Source organism: Nicotiana tabacum, chromosome 12 (genome assembly GCF_000715075.1).
Source record: "Nicotiana tabacum cultivar K326 chromosome 12, ASM71507v2, whole genome shotgun sequence".
NCBI lineage: Eukaryota > Viridiplantae > Streptophyta > Magnoliopsida > Solanales > Solanaceae > Nicotiana > Nicotiana tabacum.
In genome coordinates this window covers 20,967,348-20,990,041 of record NC_134091.1, presented here as the reverse complement: position 1 = coordinate 20,990,041, position 22,694 = coordinate 20,967,348, and the positions used below count along the sequence as shown (strand labels likewise).

At 40.2% G+C, this 22,694-nt stretch overlaps 1 protein-coding gene across 1 annotated transcript; it reads right to left on the bottom strand.

Annotated features, from left to right (window-relative positions):
• Positions 1 to 948: 948 nt before the first annotated feature.
• On the bottom strand, positions 949 to 2,388 carry MYB44 (transcription factor MYB44-like). Its single transcript, NM_001324863.1, is given in 1 exon segment — positions 949 to 2,388. A coding segment is annotated over 1 exon segment (990 nt). The 5' UTR covers positions 2,272 to 2,388; the 3' UTR covers positions 949 to 1,281.
• Positions 2,389 to 22,694: the final 20,306 nt, after the last annotated feature.

The following is a 22,694-nucleotide window of genomic DNA, read 5'->3' as shown; positions in this document are numbered from 1 at the left end:
TAAGATCGACTAAAAGAAAACTAATGTGAAGATAACAGAGGCTCTGTGGTCTCTATCCGCCAATTAGGTGCCCAATAACATGTACCATTAAGCATGAAAGATAAGGTTAGTAATCAATAATTGAAGTCTGTGATTTTTTTTTTTCCCAACCAAACAATTAAAGTCTAGTTATTATAGCATAAATAAATAAAAAATCCGATTATTCACATGTTTTCTCGAATGTTCCTTTAACTCACAACTAGATTACAAAAAGGGGTAATTTTAACCGACTATGACGACCATTCGTGACTTAACCATCATATCACAAACTAAGCAACTTAGCATGTCTTTGACTAATAACGCATTAACAGGCTGCCATTAGCTGGAGATCAGCAACTGAATAAACAATTTCAGTTATCAAAATCTTTAAGTCATGAAATACTTGTCTCGCCGTCCATAAATAAATAGTGAATCTATTTTAGGGGTTAGTTGATAACGAAACAAAATTCATTTAAAACCGGACCTACTTTGTTTCTCACCCAATCTAATCCCATGTCCAACTGACTAATACAAAGAACGACTACTACCCAATATTCTCATTACTTCCCAATATACTGTTACTCAATCTATCAATCAAAACTATATTTTAATCCTAAACCATATGAATTCAGTACTATATGAATTCAGTATATTAAAAATATAACCATATGAATTAAGTATTATTATTCCGCTCAGTTCAGATCAATTCAACATAAACAAATTCAGTAGTTTGATGAAGTATGTGCAAAATACCATGTTTTTAAATTCATCAAATAATATATTTTGGCAAAGATCTAAAAGAAAATTCTCTTAAATACTCATCAGCTGTTAAAAATGATTAAATTTGCACACTGATTGATTGATTTCTTATTCACAATATTAGTCAAATATTAATTTAAGGCAGCAGTTTCATCAGTGGAAACGGGACTTGAGATTCTCAATATTGTTTTCTTAATTTTCTTGGTTGGTGGAATGGATTTTTCAGTGCATTTTCCTAATCAGAACAATAGATACTTTTTTCAATTTCTTTTATCTCCTCTCTCTCTCTCTCTCTCTCTCTCTCTCTCTCTCTCATCTGTACATTACTGCAAAATTATTTTTGTGTAGACCCGATATTGGAGTTCCACGAAAGGCAAAAAAAACAAAAAAACAAAAAAAAACACTACGATCTTGCATTGTTTCCTCCGTCTCATTTCAACATCATTTCGCTGAGCTGCTGCCATTGTTATATGAATATTTCCCAACAGTAATCTCACATAATCGTCACTCAATCTTGCTAATGCCAATACGCTTAACTACTGCATTTCTTATTGCATCAGTTTGCATGCAAAGCCCATTGTGTTCAACACCAGACATGTAATTCCTTACTTCCTTTCTTATCATATCTTGTAGAACTCCCAAAAACTCCGGAGTAAAAAACTGTTTCTCTCCTGATTTGGGTAAAGCTGGTACACAAAAATCATAACTTTGCTTAGTTTGAGGAAGCTGAGACATGAAAACAGCTGTTGGTGGTGGTACGGGTTTATCAACCGGCGGCAAAGCCAAAGGAGGAGGTGGTGGTGATTGAGGAGGCTGAGTTAGCTGGGTTGGTTGTGCAGTCTGAATCGAGGTTTCACGGGTGCCGGATCCGGGTAGTGAGAGGCAAAGAGAAGTGGGTGGGTCGGGTATAAATGGAGCAGTTTCGATCGGTTGAACTAGAGGAGGAAGAGGGAAAATCCCGCCGGTTCGCGGTACAGGTCTATAAACAAGAGACTGGGGAAACCCCGAAAGACTCGAATCACTCAAGTCGGATCCGGAAGGACTACCCGGATTCATACCAGAAGAAAAGTTGGTACTAGGACCTACACTAGACGATCTTTTCAAAGGCTGTTGAGGAGTTTCAAAGCTTAAATCTTCAGACATGGAACAACACTTACGTTTAAGAGTAGAGTTCCAGTGGTTCTTAATAGCATTATCAGTCCGACCCGATAGTAAACGGGCAATAGTAGCCCATTTATTACCGAATTTAGCGTGGGCCCTGATTATGGTTTCATCCTCCTCTGAAGTGAAAGCACGGTGCTCCACTTGAGGGGAAAGCTGGTTACACCATCGGAGCCGGCAGGATTTCCCGGATCGACCCGGAACCGATTTGCTTATTAAAGACCAGTTTCTGGGCCCATGTTTCTCCACTAGACTCTGCAATAGCTCGTCCTCTTCAGGACTCCATGGACCTTTAATCCGATCCGATTCTTTTCTCTGTGTATTCGCCGCCATAGCAACCGGCAACCGTCAGAAAAGGTGAAGCAGATAGATTATAACAAAACGGAAATCGAGAGATTTCCGGCGATAAACGGAGAGTGAAGGAAATATTTACAATTTGACGGTGGTGGGAGGCGGAGCCTCGCCTTTACTGAACGAAGACTTGTGGGGGAGAGTGGGGGGTTTATATACTACAAGAGGCAAAGAGGATAGGGATCACCGGTTGAGGAGGTGGAAGTGACCGGTTAGAGAGAAGCAAAGGCAGTTACTACTATACAGGCTGGCAAAGGACACGCGTCAAAAGATGAAGGGTTCAAATAGACACCCATATATATCACATTACGAAAATCTCGGGAATTTTGAATTTATTTAATTAAGGAGTAGTTGGTTTTAAATTTTGGGTAGAGATTATTATGGGAAAAAAAATTCAATAACCGACCGTTTTGGAAGCTAATAATAATAATTTTATTTTGACAAGAGTGGGCTGCTCTAGTGGTGAGTATTCTTCACTTTCAACTAAAAGGTTGTGAGTTCGAGTCACCCCAAGAGTAAGATTGGAAGTTTTTGGAGGGAGGGAGCCGAGGGTCTATAATAAACAGTCTTTCTATCTCAGGATAGGGATAAGATTTGTGTATACATTATTCTTTTTATACTCCACTAGTGAGATTATACTGAGTTGTTATTGTTGTTGTGCGGAAGATGAGTGGATGGGCTTTGACTAAAGCCAGGCTGGAGAGCATTTTCATGGGCTTTGATATTTTCCTATATTAGTTAGTATTAGTTATTTTTTCAATTTTAAAAAAGATTTTGGGTGGTGATGAGCTGCTACTAGACGACAAATAACCGTAGTAGAATCAGAGGACGAATGGTACTAATACTCTGAGGAAAGCCAGGCTGTAAAACCTGACCCATCATAACGGCCTTCGTGCCTACCTCCACGTGCCAGTCACACGCGGCCACTTTGAACTGCCGTAACCGACTTTAACGTTTTCCTTGATTTAATTAATGATATCAGATTAGATTTTGGAACAATTAATTATTATTGTTACCTAGATTTAGGAAAAAACATGTCACGCAACTTATATGGTAACGGAAAGGTTGTTTCTCCACTTCTCTTAATCAAAAATATGAGCGGATTTATAGATGGAGTTTCAACTTAATTGTTTCAAAAGCACTAGCTTTATTTTCCTTTAAAAATGCAAATCTTCAAAAATGAGATGGTAATCTACCATAAATATCGTAAACGAATTAGGAACCAATCCATGCATTCGACTCTCATATGCAACATTCACTTCTTTATTCATACTTTTGGAAAATAATGAGATTGTCTCGCTTTTTAAATGATTTCGAAATTTAGATAGTCAAAGTTTTTTTCTTTATATAGCTTAATTGAGCTTTGAAGATCGTCAACGATGCACAAAGTAAAAACTAAAATAGTAATTCGCTCTAATATTGTCATTACCCATACCAATTATCAATAGGCAATAGCCAGTCTCTTTGTTGTGGATTGATCGTTACTCTTTGAAATTTATGCAATTTATATGTATAGTCAAATCTTTCTATAACAATATTATTATATAATAATATTTTTTTATAAAATATAAATTTTTTCGAAATTAATTTTTATGTTATATTATAATATATATTTTCTATAACAATACTTTATTATAATATCTAAAAATATTCGAAACAAACAAACACGGTTATGGAAAGGTTTGATCTTATACTGTAAAATTTTGTGTTTAGCGGTCTCAAATAACCACCGCAACGTGTTTTAAATGTGGCGAATGAAATATCTTCAATCATCGAAAACCACAAATTGAATGGCACTCATTTCGGCTACATGCAATGAATGGAGTGTGTGTTGTCGTTTCCGAGATGTACCTTTGCCAAATATCTGTCTGCCAAGTGTTTGGATATGTAATTAAAGACTTTACTTATGCTTACCTCTTATAAATAACCACAACATAGCAACAAAGAATGCAATTATCTCTTTTCTTATTCTTGCGCTATTATTTGGAAGAAACTTCTCTTTTAGACTAAAAATGTCTGTAGATGCATTGAAATCAAATTTATAATGAAACGTAGAACTAGAATTTTAACTTTAAAAATTCTAAATTCTAAGCCAAATTACTTCTTGGGTTCTAAAAAGTTGTAGCTTTGCCCACTATCTATACTAGGATAAAAACTTTTATTGTTTATATTTGGCTTGACTTATGTCTGTTTGAACAGCCTCGGTTAATCATATTTTTTATTATAAGAATCAATACAATCTTTATAAGGCTCCTCCTCCGAATAAAATTCTATGGAAAGGTTAATGTAATATCCTCATCCAATGTTTACATTATGTTTGGTTAATCTAATTTTAAAGCAGTACTACTCAAAAATTGGGAGGAGTTAAATCAGTTTTCAATTCTTCTCCCTTTAACTATGATAGTACTAAGAGATTTATTTTTTCTTATAGAAGTATTATGTTGTGTTACTTTTAATATAAATATAAGTTATTATTTTATTTTTATTTTTCATCATGTGTCAAGACAGTTGAATTATCCATAATTAAGTAATACAAGTGTAAGTAAAGAAAAAACTCACGGGATTTACCTGTTTGGTAATGTGTATAATCATGTAAAATGTGTTCCTTGATAGTAATGTTTACCGGCTTTTTTCAAATGATACTAATAAAGTCTATAACCGTAGACTAATAACTAACTTATTTTCTCATAATTGGTGTGTTGGAATATAAATGCTTAAATCCCTCTGTTGTCAATTGTTAGTATAACTGGCTTTTATATTTGATAGTGCTATTTTATTCTCTTTTATATTCAGCTAATTTCTTTGGTACAAGGGTTGTTTTTTTATTTTATTTTTTGTGTGTGGGGGGTTCGTTAAACGTTAACACGTATTTTTTGTTTCTACATAGTTTTTGTTTTATTTACCGGTGTTTATCAGTCCTAAATAAAGTTTTATCAAAAAAATTAAAAATTGGGAAACAAAAGAGTTAAACAAGTTGCATAATATCACTCTGAACTACGTATTAGTAGTTAGTGGCACTTGAATCTTGATTGTGCTGATCAATCTAGTTCATCCATTCTTAGTAGGCGTTTGGACATAAGAATTGTAAAATTCTAAAATAGGGGGAAAAAAAATTTCAACTGAAAATGGTAATTTTCATGAATATAATTTTGGGTTATTTTTGAAATTTTGTGAGTGATTTGAGTGAAAATTTTGAAAAATAGTTTTTTGGAGTTTTTTAAATTTTCAAAAATTTCCAAATTATATCTTCAAGTAAAAATTAAAAATTTTATGAACAAACGTTGATTTCGAAAAAAAAGTGAATTTTTTTTGAAAAAAAGGAAAAATTTTCTTATGTCCAAACGGGCTCTTAATCATAATTTTTGATTGAAACATTGGAGATGACGTCACTTTTATTAGGGAGCAATGTAAAATTATCTTATACAAATTTAAATTTAATCGAACTTCAATACCCATAAACACCAGCGGAAAACCAAAAAAAAGAGTAATTGTTTGTTGAAAAAGAAGAGTTAGTACAAGTGAGGCAAAGGGAAGACAGGTGTGGTAAAATATCTAAATGTGGAGGTGCAGGGTGTGCCACAAAAACATGCAGCTCTCACATGGCACCCTCACCTACTTCTTCTGTCCTTTGCCCGTACTCCTCACCGTCCCCTCCTCCTTTAGGCCGCCACCTCACGTGTCTTAAACCACGAGTGCACATTTTTTCCAATATTTAGTTCTTCAATTTCTTTATAGATTAAAAAATTACTCTATCAACTAAATTAGAAACACGCTTTTTTTGTATTTCAAATTTCAATATTTGTATGCCTCTTTAATAATGTATTATTTTATACGGTCTGACGTGTACATATTTTTTCTTTTTTGGGATGATGGTGTTCGAATTAATTTATGTGTATTTTGATTAATCTTTTGTGTATCCGTTATCTTTTACCAGTACAAAATTTGGTATACTTGTATTTGATAGTATATAAGAACCCAACGGATTATCCATGTTGAGCTAGTATCGTTCTTCTCATGTTTGTCCTTTCCTTCTAATCTGTACCGTTATAGCGCACGAAAATTGTCAATACGTATTAGTTCTATTTGTAAAAATTAAAGGTATAAAAAAGAATACTAGTATTTGATATGCATACAAAAATCAAATGACAGTATATTGTGAAAAAAATTTCTCAGTTCAAATTCAGTCACAATTATGTCTATATTTGTTTTTGGAAAACTCTAAGGAAAATCGGCAGTCGTTATCCTTCGGTTGCATATTGGGTAATCTATTCATTGTGCAATAACTTTCAAATCATACAGGAAATATAAACCACACTAGAAAAATATGATGCGACAAACTATTGTATATGTCAAAATCTGCTCTAGAATATTTAAGATAAGATAATGCTAAAGAAAAAGTCTTCAAGCCGTTATCAGTCGAGGTCGACCAGGAAGCAGCGAGGTTCGTGGCCGAGATGTCAACAAGGGTCGAGGTCGAGCACCGTTGGCAAAGCTGTAACGACTAGTTTTCGAAATAGGATATTAAAGAGAATATTCTAGTGGATATTCTCTGCACGTGTACTATTAGGATTTGTTAAGAAAATATCTCATATAAATAGAAAAGGGAACAATGGTGTAAGGCATGTGACATTCATTGGACAAGAACACACTTTTGATCGAAAATTCTTTCTCTCTCTTACACAGATACAAACACTACATTTTCATCTAGATTCTTGTTCGTATTATCCCACACCCTTCCATCAGATCCAAGAATAATTCGAATATTCTGGGATTTTCTGTCACTCATCATTGTCATGAGAGATAATCAACCAGTTCATACTTTATTGGGTGAATCACCCATTCTATTTACTTAAATGTTATTTATTGTTACTTACTGCTAGTAGTTGATACATTATTGCTCATACTTTTTGGAATCATTAATGAATATTGTTGTCAATCCTCCACTAGATCTAACTAACATTAGTTACCTTTTTGGAAATAACATCTAGAGATATTATTATAAACTAAGTTTAATCCATTATTATATAAATTTAACTGTTTAAATCGAAAGTTGCACTTTTGGTCAAATAATTTGACGTCGTCTGTAGGGATTTCTTAGTTAAGCTTTTAGTTTCTTCTAGATCTACAGGCAACACGAGCCTTTAACGTAAAAAAAAAAAAAAAAAAGAGAAGGCGAAAAACAAGATATCCTTTCTTTGTACGTACAAAATCCTAACATGGCAGGTAACCGAGAAGAAATGGCGAGAATAATCAATGACTTCCCAACTAACCTCATGAACGTCATCAACAAAAGCTGCGAAACGGCAAACGAAGGCGCAACGCCCAATGCCTCCCCTAGGCGAGATGGGTCATCGCCTCCTCATTGCAGCATCACAAAGTCTATAGGTAAGGGAGCCTCCACATCTATGGGGGATGAGACGCCCCCAACTGTAAAAAAGCTTCCCGAAGCATGGCTAACCGACACGCTAACCAGCATCCTCAACAAGCCCGCCCGGGACGTGGCCGCAGAAAACGCAAGAACTTGCGTTATACAACCAGCAGACGAGCAACACAACCAACTCCCTCATCCTCCCACGACAGGTATTACTCACAATGTCGTTAATAGTGCAGGGCCGACACTTTCGCAGCTATTCTAAAAAGGATGGAGGAAATGGAGAACGAGAACAGAGCACTCCGGAACCAAATGAGGGAACACCAAGAAAGGGTCGATAAGATACCGGGTGCCCCTAAGCTTTTGCCGAAGAGAGATACCGACAGATTCGTCGAGCAGCCTTATAGTTATGATGCCGCCCCACATGCCATACCAAAAACCTTTAAAATTCTGCCCTACCTCAGGATATATTATGGCACGATCGACCCTGAAGATCATGTGACTTACTACGTTACCGCTGTGAAAGGCAATGACCTCGCTAAAGAACAAGTATCTTCCATTTTGTTAAAATAAATTGGTGAAACCCTCACATGAGGAGCGTTAACATGGTATTCATAACTACTTGCGCATTCCATTAAAACTTTCGAAGAGATGGCCAACAAGTTCGTAACAGCATATGTTGGGGGCAAGAAGGCCGAGACGAGAGTGAACGACATATTGCTATTAAATAGTCTCCGGGAGAGGGACAGAGGGACTTCCTCGCCGGGTTCAACCTAGTAAGGATGACCTTGTCGAACGTGTCAGAAGGGATGGTGGTCGCAGCCTTCCAGAATGGGCTTTGCAGGGATGGTTCGAGGGTGACTAGAAAGCTATTAAGCCGACTGATGAAGTACCCCTCAACCACTTGGGATGAAATACATAACGCATATTGTACCAAAGTCTAAGCAGATGAGGACGACCTCAATGGACCAACTCATCGACTGACCTCGGTACAGGCCAAACCGAGAAAAGATCGAAGAAATAATACTAGAAGAGATCTCGTCGCTCTACGACCTAAAAGGGAACGACATCAACCGTATGTCAGAGCGTCCGTTGTGCCCTCCTCCCACCACGAAGAAGGCCCGCCTAGATCAAGGACAGGGACTCACCGGAACGAAAGAGGTATGCCCCATTTATTATTCGCTCACAACTTTTGTGTGTCGCCTACAAAGATAGTCCATGCCTTGGAGAAAATCAGACCAAAGGTGAAATGGCCGCAAAGGATGAGGTCATATCCGAATACCAGGAAGTAGGACACCCTCTGCGAGTTCCACCAAGAACGAGGGCACAAAATCGAAGATTGCATCGCCCTAAGGCATGAGGTCGCAAACATGTTACGACAAGGACACATCAAAGAGTTGATGAGCGATCGGGGAAGGACTAACTTTTCCAGAGGACGTGAGCAACATAAAGGACCGCCGAAACTTCCTTAACCAACTCGTACCATTCACATGATCATTGATGGCGGCGGTGATACTTCCATCAATAGCGTGAAGTTCACTACTACCCACAAGCCTAAACGGTCAATCACTCACGAACGGTATGACGAACTCGAAGAGAGTATCATATTCTATAAGCCAGATACCAACGATTTGGCTTTCCCTCACTATGATGCCCTTGTTTTTACTTTACGAATTTTAGATACCGATGTGAGACACATTATGGTAGACGATGGGAGCGGCGCGTGCATTATCCATCCTCGAGTACTTTCACAAATGAAACTCGAAGATAAGATAGTGTCGCATTGCATCACGCTAACTAGTTTTAACAAAGCAGTCGAGCGAACATCTGGTGAAATCACACTCTCTGTTCTGGCCGGTGACGTCACTCTAGAAACCACGTTCCACATCATGGACCAAGACACAACGTACAACGTCGTAATAGGGCAACCATGGATACACACCATGGGGGCCATCCCTTCCAGCTTATATTAGGTCATCAAGTTCCCGAATCGATGGGGAATATTCAACATACGAGGAGAATAACGAATGTCCCGGGAATGCTACCGCATCTCTCTAGATAGCACGATCACTCAATAAATAAAGGACAAAGAAAAAGAGGCACAGCAACCAACAGGGTCGATGTCGATATGTGACAATAGCGAGGAGGTCATCAGAGACCCTTATATGGTTGAAGTCGCAGGATCGACCATAGAGGACCTCGACCCCATTCAATTAGACCTTAACGACCACAACAAGAAAGCTTACATCGGCTGTAAACTTTAGAAACTAGGTAAATTCTATCAATTCTTAACTACTAACGCAAATTTGTTTGGTTTCAGCCATGCAGTTATGCCGGGTATCCCAAAGGAACTCGCCACCCACAAACTGAATGTCGACCCATTCCACCCCAGTAAGACAGGTTAGATGTAAGTTTAACTCCGCAGTCAATGACGCGGTATGTGAAGAGGTGGAAAAACTGTTGGAGAATGGCTCCATCAGGGAGTCGAAGAACCCTCAGTGGATCTCCAACGTGGTCATGGTTAAGACTAAGAATGGGAAATAGCGGATGTACGTGGATTTCACAGATTTAAACAAAGCATGCCCAAAGGATTCCTTCCCATTACCCCACATCGACCAACTCATTGATGCAACAGCCGTGCACGAACTACTGAGCTTCTTGGACGCTTATTCAGGTTACAGTCAAATCCTCAAGGAAGAAGAGGATCATGAAAAATCCACTTTCATCACCCACCAAGGTATGTACTGCTACAGGCTCATGCCCTTTGTGTTAAAGAACGCGGGGGCGACTTACCAAAGGTTGATAATGAAGATATTCAAGGACCAACTCGGTAAGACGATAAAAGTCTATATAGACAACATGTTGGTCAAGTCCAAAAGGAGAGAAGATCACATTGACCATCTGAGAGAAACTTTTGACATACTCAAGCGATACGGAATGAAACTGAACCTCGAAAACTGTACGTTTGGCGTGGCCTCAAGAAAAGTTCTAGGTTACCTGGTATCACAAAGGGGGATCGAAGTCAATCCTGACCAAATTAAAGCCATCAAAGGGATACCGGAGCACTTGACCAATAAAAATCATGTTCAAAGGTTGACTGGCCGGATCGCTTCCCTGTCAAGGTTCATTTCACGATCATCGGATAGATGTCACAAATTCTTTGACGTACTCAAGAAGGATAATGGCCTCCAATGGACTTCGGAGTGCGTACAAGCTCTGAACGAATTAAAAGCGTACTTGTCATCACCACCACTACTTTCAAAACCAGATGTAGGAGAACGTCTCCTCATGTATCTTGTTGTATCCGAAGTAGTTATGAGCGCAATCCTGGTTCGAGAAAACAAAGGTACGCAATCCCCCATCTATTATATTAGCAAAATATTAATCGAAAACCTAGACGAGGTATCCTCACCTCGAAAAGCTAGCCCTAGCCTTAGTCGTAGCTTCGTGAAAGCTTAGACCGTATTTCCAGTCCCACCCCGTCTCGGTCGTCATGACCTTCCCCCTGAGAAGCATTTTGTATAAACTCGAGCTATCGGGAAGGCTGGCCAAATGGGCCATCTAGATGAGCGAGCACGCTATCACGTACCAACCGCAAACAGTGATAAAGTCACAAGTGCTCGCCGACTTCAGTGCAAAATTAATACCCGAAATTGAGAGAGAAGCCTCTCAAACTTCCCCCCAAACACAAGACCTCTGGGTCCTATACATCGAAGACGCATCCAACGTGTCAGGGGCCGGACTGGAACTCATACTCGAAGTCCAAATAGGCGAAGTGATTTGCCAGTCCATAAGGTTCCCGGATATGACTAACAACGAGGCCGGGTATGAGGTTGGTATCGCATGTTTGAGACTAGCACTCAAGTACGGGGCTAGACGGTTAAAACTACACTGTGATTCCCAACTCGTAGTCAACCAAGTCACAGGGACTTACCAAATCAAATAACAAAGATTGCAAAAGTATCAGACTAAAATCTGCAAGTTGCTGCCCGAGTTCGATGAATGCGAGATTGACTAAATTCCCCGAGTACAGTATGGTGAGACAGACGGCCTTGCTAAATTGGCCGCAGCCACCAAAAGCATCACAACCGGAGATAAGAACGTAGTCCACCTCCTCAACTCATCGATTGATCAAATTGAGATAAGAACCGTAAGCTTAACTTGGGACTGGCGCAATCATATTATTATATATTTGCAGGACGACACACTCCCAAATGATAAAAAAGAAGCCAAGAAACTGAGAGTGCAAGTGGCGAGGTACAATATCATCCACAATGACCTGTATAAGAGGACTTACGAAGACCCTCTAGCAAAATGCTTGGGCCCAAACAAGACATGACGGGTCCTTGAAGAGATCAACGAGGTCCATTATGGAGCTCACTCTAGCAATCGGGCTCTGGTCATATGCCTCATACGGGCAGGATACTACTGGCCCACCATGAAAAAGAAGGTCACAGACTTCGTGAAAAAATGCAAGCAATGCCAAAAGTACGCCCCGATGATTCACCAAGCGGGCGAACACCTCCACTCGATGACCTCACCTTGGTCGTTCTTCAAATGGGGAATGGACATCATGGGCACCCTCCCGGTAGGGCGAGGTAACATATGATTCCTTTTTGTTTTATATGACTATTTCTCTAAGTGGGTGGAAGTAGGATCATTCGCCCAAATACGTGAACATGAAGAGATCGCCTTTATATGGAAACACATTATATGCCGGTTCGGCTTCCCCAATGAGATCAGCTGTGACAGCGGACCCCAGTTCACATGAAAGAAGACCACCGAGTTTTTCAAGAAATGGCATATCAAAAGGTTACTCTTGACGCTATATCACCCTGCGGGCAACGGGCAAGCAGAGTCCTCCAACAAGTCGATTCCGAACATCATGAAGAAAAATCTTGAAAACGCCAAGGGACTCTAGCCAGAAATATTACCAGAAGTACTATGGGCCTATCGAATAACGCCGAAGATGAGTGCATAAGAGACACCCTACTCTTTGGTCTATGGGACCGATGCAGTAATACCAATTGAGGTCGGAGAGCCCAACCTAAGGTATTCCCATGAGAGCTGACCAAGGAACAACGAAAGCAGAAGGCAGGAGCTCGACGAACTTGAGGAACAAAGAGACGGCCTACATAAGGATGATCACCCAAAAACAACAAGCATAACGCTATTATAACAAGAAAGCAAATGTCAGGCCACTCAAAGTCGGGGACTACGTGCTTAAAGATAAAACACAAGCGTGCAAAGACCCACGGGAAGGCAAACTAGGAAAAAATTGGGACGGCTCGTACAAAATCACGGCAAAAGAGAACAAAGGGTCATTCCAACTAGAAACAATGGAAGGAAAGATGCTGCCAAACAACTGGAATATTACCCACCTCAAGTACTTCAAATTTAAAGAGATAAAGCGTCCCCCAAGTCGTACTCATTTTTCCCTCACTTGAGTTTTGTCCCAATTGGGTTTTCTCAAGGAGGTTTTTAATGAGGTGACGAAAGGAACACTTCAAGTCGAAATACACAAAGATGGAGCCAGGACGATTAGCTCATTGCTCGACCTCTCATGCACTCTCCGGGTCAACCAATGAAGGGATTAGATAGACTGGACTGGAATGCTAGCCAACGCTCGAAAATTTGTAAATATCTCCAAATGTACGACCAAAGCAACAATGCTTAAAGTTTACGGTTTTGACAAACCTCGCACTTATCGAAACACCTACTGGCCCTCGGCCATAATTAAAGTTAGGTTATGTTTGACCTTATACGAACTAACACCTACCGGCCCTCGGCCATAATTAAACTTAGGTTATGTTCGACCTTGTTTGAACTAACACCTACCAGCCCTCGGCCATAATTAAAATTAGGTTATGTTCGACCTCGTCGAACTGATGCCTACAGGCCTTCAGCCATAATTAAACTTAGGTTATGTTCGACCTTGTTCGAACTAACACCTACCGGCCCTTGGCCATAATTAAATTTAGGCTATGTTCGACCTTGTTCGAACTAACACCTACCGGCCCTCGACCATAATTAAACTTAGGTTATGTTCGACCTTGTTCGAACTAACACCTACCGGCCCTCGGCCTTAATTAAAATTAGGTTATGTTCAACCTCGTCGAACTGACGCCTGCCGTCCCTCGGCCATAATTAAATTTTGGCTATGTTCGACCTTTTCGAACTAACATCTACCAGCCCTCGACCATAATTAAACCCTTGTTCGAACAAATGCCCAACAACCTCTGTCCGCCATTCACCATTAAGTGATCACGGTCAGAAAATCAAGGCAACTAAGCGACAGAATCAAAAAACATGCAAATGCAAAAACGAGCCACAAGAAGGGAATCAGATGCAAATAACGAAACTGGTATTTCATACTTGAAATATTTTTTACAAAGGCTCATGAAGACGCCACCAACTACACACAAAAATATACAAAAAATCAAAAGAGAAAACTACTGGCCACCACCATCACGGCGTTCGACATCCCCGCCGACTTAGCCCTCAACAGCGTTGCCCCTTGACCTTCAACACCCTCGCCATATCCGCCATCGCCCTCAAGATATGCAATATCAAACCAGGCATTCTGCTCGAGCCGATCTACACCTTCTTTCCTCTCGTCCTCGCCGACCTCTGGTGTAGAGGAGTCATACCCGCAAATGACTCGAGTTTCGTGAGCCTTAACACGAGCATCTTCGAGGGCGGCCTCAGAAACGGATCCCGCCGCATACAAATATCAAAACACGTCTAACTGGGCCTCGGTATGAATCCACTCCTCGTACAACTCTCAAGGAACGTTAGGAAAATCTGAACTATGGGAAGAGGATGGTTGCGCCAGTAATTGGGCTTTCTCGGCCTCAAGAGCAGCAACTCGGTCGTTGAGGCTTGAAGTCTCTATCTCCAACTGTCACGATCCCAAATTCCCTCAGTAGGAGGTCGTGATGGCACCTAGTCTCTAAGACTAGGTAAGCCTATCAATGCGGAATAATAATAGATATCTGAAATAAATAAACTACAATTCAAATAATTACAACTCCCAAAATCCGGTAGAAAATAAGTCTAAAGCTTCTAAGAATTTATTCTCTAGGTCTCTATACATCAGAGTCTAAAGCAAATAAGGAAGATAACATAGTAAGATAGAAGGGGACTGCGGAGTCTGCGGACGCTGGCAGATATACCTCGAAGTCTCCTCGTACAGCTAGTTTACTAGTGCCTGGTCTGATAGGATGTACCTGGATCTGCACAAAAGAATGTGCAGAAGCATAGTATGAGTACACCACAGCGGTACCCAGTAAGTGACAAGCCTAACCTCGGTAGAGTAGTGACGAGGTCAGGTCAGGCCCTACTGGAAAATAAATAATGGCATGGTAAATGTTTATCAATATAATAAGATAAAATGACAATGGAAATGAGTCAAGTAGTATGTCACCATTTAATTACACCAAATAATGGAAATTAATACCTCGTGGAAACAAAACAGAATTCTTTTCAACTTTAAGAAAAATCACAATAATAATCAAAGGCAACTGCGGCCATAAATCAATATCAACAAGGGCACTCCCGAGGTACCGCCTTGTAGTCCCCAATCATAAATATATTCACAATATCTCATTTTCTTATCTTACCGCCGAAGCCTTCACAATTTATTTTTAAAAAAATATTTTTTTCGAAATAGCATCCTGTGTTTTAGCCATCTTTATCACACCGCATGGCTTCTAGTAGTTCCCCCTACTAGCCACGCGTATCAAGTCACCCTTATCTCACCGCATGCGTTTCAATACCCAGACCTTATACCACCGCATGCGTATCTATATCACAATATATCACAATTTGCACCTCAAGTGTCCAAATAATTCAACTTGCCAAAATAATTCAACAATAATATTTTTCACAATAAAGAGCTCACGGCTCATACCAAATAAATCAATAATAATATTTTTTTTCTACAAATAAGAGCTCACGACTCCATCATAATGAGTGCGAAAATCTTACAAAAATATTCATGAATAAATAATTCAACAAAATAATATTTCAAAAACCTTAATATGTTGCTTAAATACCAAATTTAAAATGTCAAATACTTCATATTAATAATATTTAATTTAAAGAAAATCAGCCTTTAAATTATGCACAAAATAAAAGAAATCAAGTTCCAACTAAACAGGTAACAATTAGCAGGAAAATGTCAAGCAATTTAAATTATAAACATTTAAGTAAATGATGAAGAATATAACAAGGTAGATTTATTTAATTAATATGCAACAATGAGCTACACAATTTAAAGACATAATCTTTCATATTTAGCCCGTGTATACACTCGTCACCTCGTGTACACGACTTTCAACATATTTTAATTTATCACTTCAATACCAATCCTAGGAAAAATTTTCCCCACACAAGGTTAGACAAGTCACTTATCTCGACTTGCTCCAATTTAATCACATAGTATGCCTTTTCTTCGATTTTTCGACTCCGATCGACTCGTATCTAGTCATAATTAATTCGATACAGTCAACAAAAATTATAGAATCAATTCCATAAGAAAATATTATATATTTTAATAAAAAACCAAAATTAACTCAAAACTTGCCCGTAGGCCCCACGTCTCGGAATCCGGCGAAAGTTACGAAATATGAACGCCCATTCAACCACGAGTCTAACCATACAAAAATGACTAAAGTTCAATGATAATTCGACCCTCAAATCCTTAATTCTATCCAAGAGGGTTTTTAATTTATTTCCAACTTAAATCACCAATTAAATGCTAAAAACAGTTATAGATTCGGGTAATCTAACCAAGATTGAGTTAAGAACACTTACCCAAATATTTTCTCAGAAAATCACCCAAATATCGCCTCAATCCGAGCTCCAATTCGTTAAAAATAAAAAATGGGACGAAGTCCCATTTTCAGAACTTAAACATTTTGTCCAGTGGTTTCTTCTATGCGATCGCGGCCAAAGGCACGCGATCGCGAAGAACAAAATAAGGTTGCCCAGAATTAAGCTTATGCGATCGTGGATAACTCCACGCGATCGCAAAATACAGCCTTCCTAGACCTACGCGATCGCATACTCATCCACGCGATTGCGAAGGATTAAGCGCGTGGATAGGTTCTGCTTCGTTTCCTCTTCGCGAACGCGGTCATAGCCACGCGTTCGCATAACAAAGTTTGCCAAACTTACGCAATCGCGGACTAGACCACGCGATTGCATAGCACAAAGTTTCAGCTGCCCAATTAACCCAACGCGATCGCATACCTTCTCACGTGATCGCGTAGAAGGAAACCAGAACCTGCAGAAACCAGAACTTTAGCTATCAAGCCAAGTCCAAAAATAATTCTTTAGGCATCCGAAACTCACCCGAGCCCCTCGGGACCTCAACCAAATATTCCAAAAACTCCTAATACATCATACAAACTTAGTCGAGTCTTCAAATCACATCCAACAACACTAAAACACGAATCACACATAGATTCAAGCCTAATGAATTTTGAAACTTTCAATTTCTACAAACGACGCCGGAACCTATCAAATCAAGTCCGATTGACCTCAAATATTTCACGCAAGTCATAAATGATATAACGGAGCTATGAAAATTTTTGGAACTGAATTCCATCTCCGGTATCAAAAAGTCAACCCCCCGGTCAAACTTCCAAATTTAAATTTCTATTTTAGTCATTTCAAGTCTAATTTAACTACGGATTTCCAAATAAACTTTTGAACACACTCCTAAGTCCAAAATCACCATACGGAGCTGTTGGAATCATCAAATTCTATTTTGGGGTCGTTTTCTAAAAATAATGACCGAAGTCAAACTTAGCATTTTAAGGCCAACTAAAGGAACCAAGTGTTCCGATTTCAACCCGAACACTTCCAAATCCCGAACCAACTATCCCTGCAAGTCATAAATTAATAAAAGTATATACGAGGAGTTTTATTTAGGGGAACAGGGGTTCTAAAAGTCAAAATGACCGGTTGGGTCATTACACCAACTCTCCAATCCTCTTATCAAGCCGCTCTTCTTTAAGCCTTGCCGTTTCCAAGTCATTCTCTCGCTCATAACGGAGAGTCCGGATCACTACCTCAAGAGCCTCCACCTTCCTCGAAGCCTCCGACTAAGCGAACTCCGCCTTTTGAAGAACCTCTACCTTCTTGGCTACCTCGCCACTTTGAGAATCCGCTCTAAATTGACACCGCTCAAGCTGGGCACGCAGCGAAACCACCTGAGTTTGGGGATCGTTGCACTTGGATTCGACCCCTTTGCTGACTTTGAGCTCTTCCTCTTTACCTCTCAACGTCCTTTCAAGGACGATGCATTTCTCAATGACTCTCACCAGTTCATCCTCCTTCTCCTTCAACTCTTCTCGAAGGGCCTGCAAGTTGCCGCCCTCGGCAAAACGCTTGTGAATCTCCCGGTACTCAAAATATTTGCACTCCTACTTTTCAAATATTTTCTTATGCCTCTCCTCCCTTCGAGAACTTTCAATCTCTAGGATCATGGTCTGCAATCATAAGAAGAAAAAGAAAAGAAAAAATGAGAACTCCCTCGCCAACAAAGGTGAAACACTGAACAAACAACACTACAGTTAGAAAGACGAAGCCCTAAAATACTCACCCTGAGAGCGAGGCCGGTTATGCTCCTCGACAGAGTGACATCGTCCAGCTCTTTGAGGGTTTCACCTTCCACTTCGGAGTAAAGAGGGCCGAGGGCAGGGACTACATTCTCCATATTTTTCAACAGATCACGATCCATGGGGATCATAATGGTCCTCGTAGAGCCCTCCAATATCACCTCGAGTTGGGTAAACCCCTCTTTCATCATCCTCAGTTCAGCGGCATCAACGTCTGAGCCCGTTTCATAACCATCTTCGATAACGCCTTTATCACTCCCATCAGCTGACAAGGAAGTATTATCAGTTGGCTGCGAAGTCGACGACCCCTCCTGCCGCAAAGAATCAGAAGCCCTCGCAGCCGGCCCTTCGGCCTCCGTCATCGCAGAAGGGCGAGACGCATCTTTGTTAGCCTCCACCGATCTCGGAACCTTAGACGCCATCCTGACGTCAATTTCAAGGACAATGGTCGCCGTCTCACGAAGGACAAAATCATCCATCTCAGAGTCCACGGTCCGGGCAACCCCATTGCCAACGTCCACTGATATCCTCCTACGAGGCATCAAACCCCCCGTCACTTGGCAACGATTCTTCCTCTTCATCCACAAGATGGCAAAAAGGGGAAGCTAAAGGTTTTGCTGCCAAAGTATCCACAGATAGAGAAGAAATTGATGTTGAAGTAGCGGTAGGTGGAATCGAGGAATGAGCAGGCTAGTCGCGGTCGTAGAAGGGGTAGAAGCCAAAGAGGTAGCAATTTTCCTCTTACGAAAATGCAGGTGGGAGAGCTCCCGGCCTCCTCGAAGGCCCTCGGGCTGGAGTTGAGGGAAGCGCAAAAGAAAAGGTCAACCATATTGAACCACAAAAGGTGAGTAACCAAGAAGCTTAAGCAAAAAAACTCATCGATCGAGGAAGGAGCAAGCCCAAACTTCTTGAAAAATCCCAGCCACTCACGAATCCCCGCGATGTGAGGAAGGAGCCGGCTGACCCTATCAGAAATGTCCCCGACCAAATGAGGGGGCGAAGTCTTGGCTACATAAGAAAGGAGGAAGAGATGAGAATCCGTGACTAAGCAAAGTAAACCAAATGCCTCAACACAAAAAGGGTAGACGCTTACGAGTATAGTTCCAAGTTTCAGGGAAGCCGCCTGCGTTGGCCACCACGTCCTATGTTCTGACGAAGAAGAAGTTGTGCCAGAACTGGCGGCTAGCCTTGTCATCCATCTTCACCACCAGGCACTTGCTCCCTTGGTGGCGAAGGTTCAGCATCGTCCCCCTATAAGAACTAGGGGCGAATACATGCGTCAGATACCGAAGAGTGATCTCGACCCAGGCCAGCTCTACAAACTTTATAAACATCCTGACGAGCTTATAGATATACGGTGCGAGCTGATACGGGAAAACGTCATAAAAATGACAAAATTCCTCCGCCAGTGGAAGAAAGGGAAGAGTGTAGCCGACATGAAAAGGGTAAGATTAGAGCGCACATGTTACAACCCATGTTTTCGTACGTACGAGTACGTCGTAAGTCAATTGATATAAGCTCAGAAATAAAATCATATTTAAAAAGTTTACAAAGTAAGTTAATCATATTACCTCGGAGGTTACAAATATTGAAGATCATGAACAACAAGTACAAATATGGTTGGAAGGTTCAGAAGCTAAAGGAATTGAAAAAAAAATATTTCGTCGAAAGTCGACAAATTGGGAATGTTATAACATGTACTTTTGGAGTGAGACCAGGGTGTTTAAATTGAAAAGGAGGTTATGTTATGAGTTATTTTAGTCGTGTGTTATGTTTTGAAGTCAAGCGAGTGGTGGAACAAAAGTCGATAAAATTCATCACAAGTTACGTTCATAAGTTTTACTGAAACTTTGGGTCAAATGTAACTGTCATTTTATCCCAATATACGTAGAGTTATGGGGTCTTCCACCCATAAAATTAAATATCTATGAGTCTATTTTTCAACGCATTAAACCGTTTGTCAATATGATATCGGAGTAGAGATATATGGGCGTTTTTCTGAGACTACGCAGACTGTCACCTACTTGCTTAAACGAGAATCCAAAACTGGGTCTGTTCAGGTCGTCCAAAAATGGGCAAGTTCGGGTCGTTCAAAGAGGCCTTTTTAAAGGCCTATCCCCTTCATATATTAGGATGATAATAGGGTTAAATAACCAGACTTAATCTCTGCAAAACTCCTCCCAAAATAATTTCCCCCAAACCCCAATTGATTTTCTCTCCCTTTTACGTTCTAATTGGAGGTAAAGCCTAGAGTTTGAATAACCAAGATAGGAGCCGAGTTATCCAACAAAGAAGGTAAGTTTACTGCTCTCTTTCATCCATTTTTTTCTGTTGTAGATGCATAGTAAGTCGTTCTATATTTGTAAGAACTCACGGGACGGTGATAGGAAGCCGTGAGTTCGAGTTATTCACTTGTAGCGGACTGTTTTGTGGTGCTGTTGGGCTGCATGTTTTACTACTGTTTTTTGGAGTTTTGGAGGAGGAAGGGTGTGGAGAAACACCACATAAATACAGGATATTAGGCTGGTCGTTCGTCGTAATATTTTCGATTTGTTGACACTACTACGGTGGTCGTTTTGTGTATGAAGAGATTAGGATGTGTTGGGCTATTTTGTAGTATTGTATGGTGTGCATAAGGTTGGAAAATAATGTATATATGTTGTTATTGTTGTTTTTGGTGTTGTTGGTGTTATCTTGAATTTGGAGGAAGTAAGGATTATAGGGGAGATGTTGTCCGTTTTAATACAAAATAAGCTTGTCGTTCGTTGTGGATTAGTTGTACCTTTCGTAACTTAATGATAGTATTATTATCGTTGTTGTAGATTAAGGTGAGAAAAGACGAGTTCAAGTTGGTGATTGGAAAGATTGTGATAAGGTATGTTAAGGCTAAACCTTTCTTCATTTTGGCATGATCCCGTAACTACATGAGTTTGATAACAAGGCATAAAGAGAAGTTCGTATTCCTGAATTTATTCACATTATCCTAGTCTCAGAATTTACAGTATTCTCCCTTATCGGGACTTCATATTCAGTTTAGTATTGTCTTCTTTTAGCCAAGAGAGCAGAGAGTATGTATATATATACAGTATTACAGTATTTTCACCACTATCGAGCTATAATCGGTGGGCAGGCCCCTATTGGGCAACCTCTGATTAGATGGTAAGTTATATACCGAGCCTACTGTGGCCGAGCGCATATGAGCGAGCCCCGAATGGCCGAGATACAGAGCCTAGTATGGCCGAACGCCTATGAGCGAGTCTACTACGGCAAGACAGTTACACATACCGAGCCTTATAGGGCTAGACATCTATTTTACATACTATATGGAGAGAGTTGAATCAGTATCAGCACATAAGCATATCTTCAGATTATTTTTGACTCCTAGTTACATTTAGTTATTATATCATCAGTTCAGTATCAGCTTTCAGTTATTCTATTGCCTTACATACTCAGTGCATTATTTTGTACTGACGTCCCTTTGTTGGGGATGCTGCATTTCATGCATGCAGGTCCTGATAGACAGATGGATAGACCTTCCCAGTAGACAGAGTCAAATATCAGCTTGGTTGGTAAGCTCCACTTCTCCGGAGTTACCATGTCTAGACCTTGGAGTCCGTTTTATATATACAGGTTTGATGGGTAGGTCGAGGCCCTGTCCCGACCATGATACAGTTCAACTATGTCTAGAGGCTTGTAGACAAGTCCTGTATAGTTTGTATATCAGTAGATGTTCATGGCAGCCTCGTCATATATATATATATATATATATATATATATATATATATATATATATATATATATATATATATATATGAGTTTTTGGGTATGTTTACCCCTCAGATTAGAGAGACGATATTTTCAGATGATTCAGAATATGGCCTCATCGGCCCAGGTTGAAGGTTACTCCTCTAGATCTCACAGTTACAGAGTGGTACGCTCAGGCCGAGTATGGTACCGGGTGATGGCCACGCCTCTTCAGGTTTGGGGCGTGACAGCATAGTACCCGGCGTAGTGGACTTGTACCACATCCCGCCCGGCAGGGAGCAACTCGATGCGAGTGGGAATGCCGAATTTATCCCTAAGCTCTAATAAATTGGCCTCCTTGATCGCTGACTCGGAGATTTCGGGTTTAGCTTCAGGCGCCTTTGTAAAATCAGACCTGACTTTCTCACTACGAGGAACTATCTCCTCCACTGTAGGGAAGTTCTCATCCTCAACGACAACGGAGACGCCGTCCACGTGAGGAGGGAAAACCATCGCTAAAGGAACCGGGTAACTTTCCTCGGTGAGACCAGAAGATACGTGAGACATAGTTCTAACGAAAGAGAAGGAATTCAAAGTAACAAGGAGTTAAAAACAATAGGGATCACTAAATCAAAGAAGGAAGATACACAACAATGGAATAG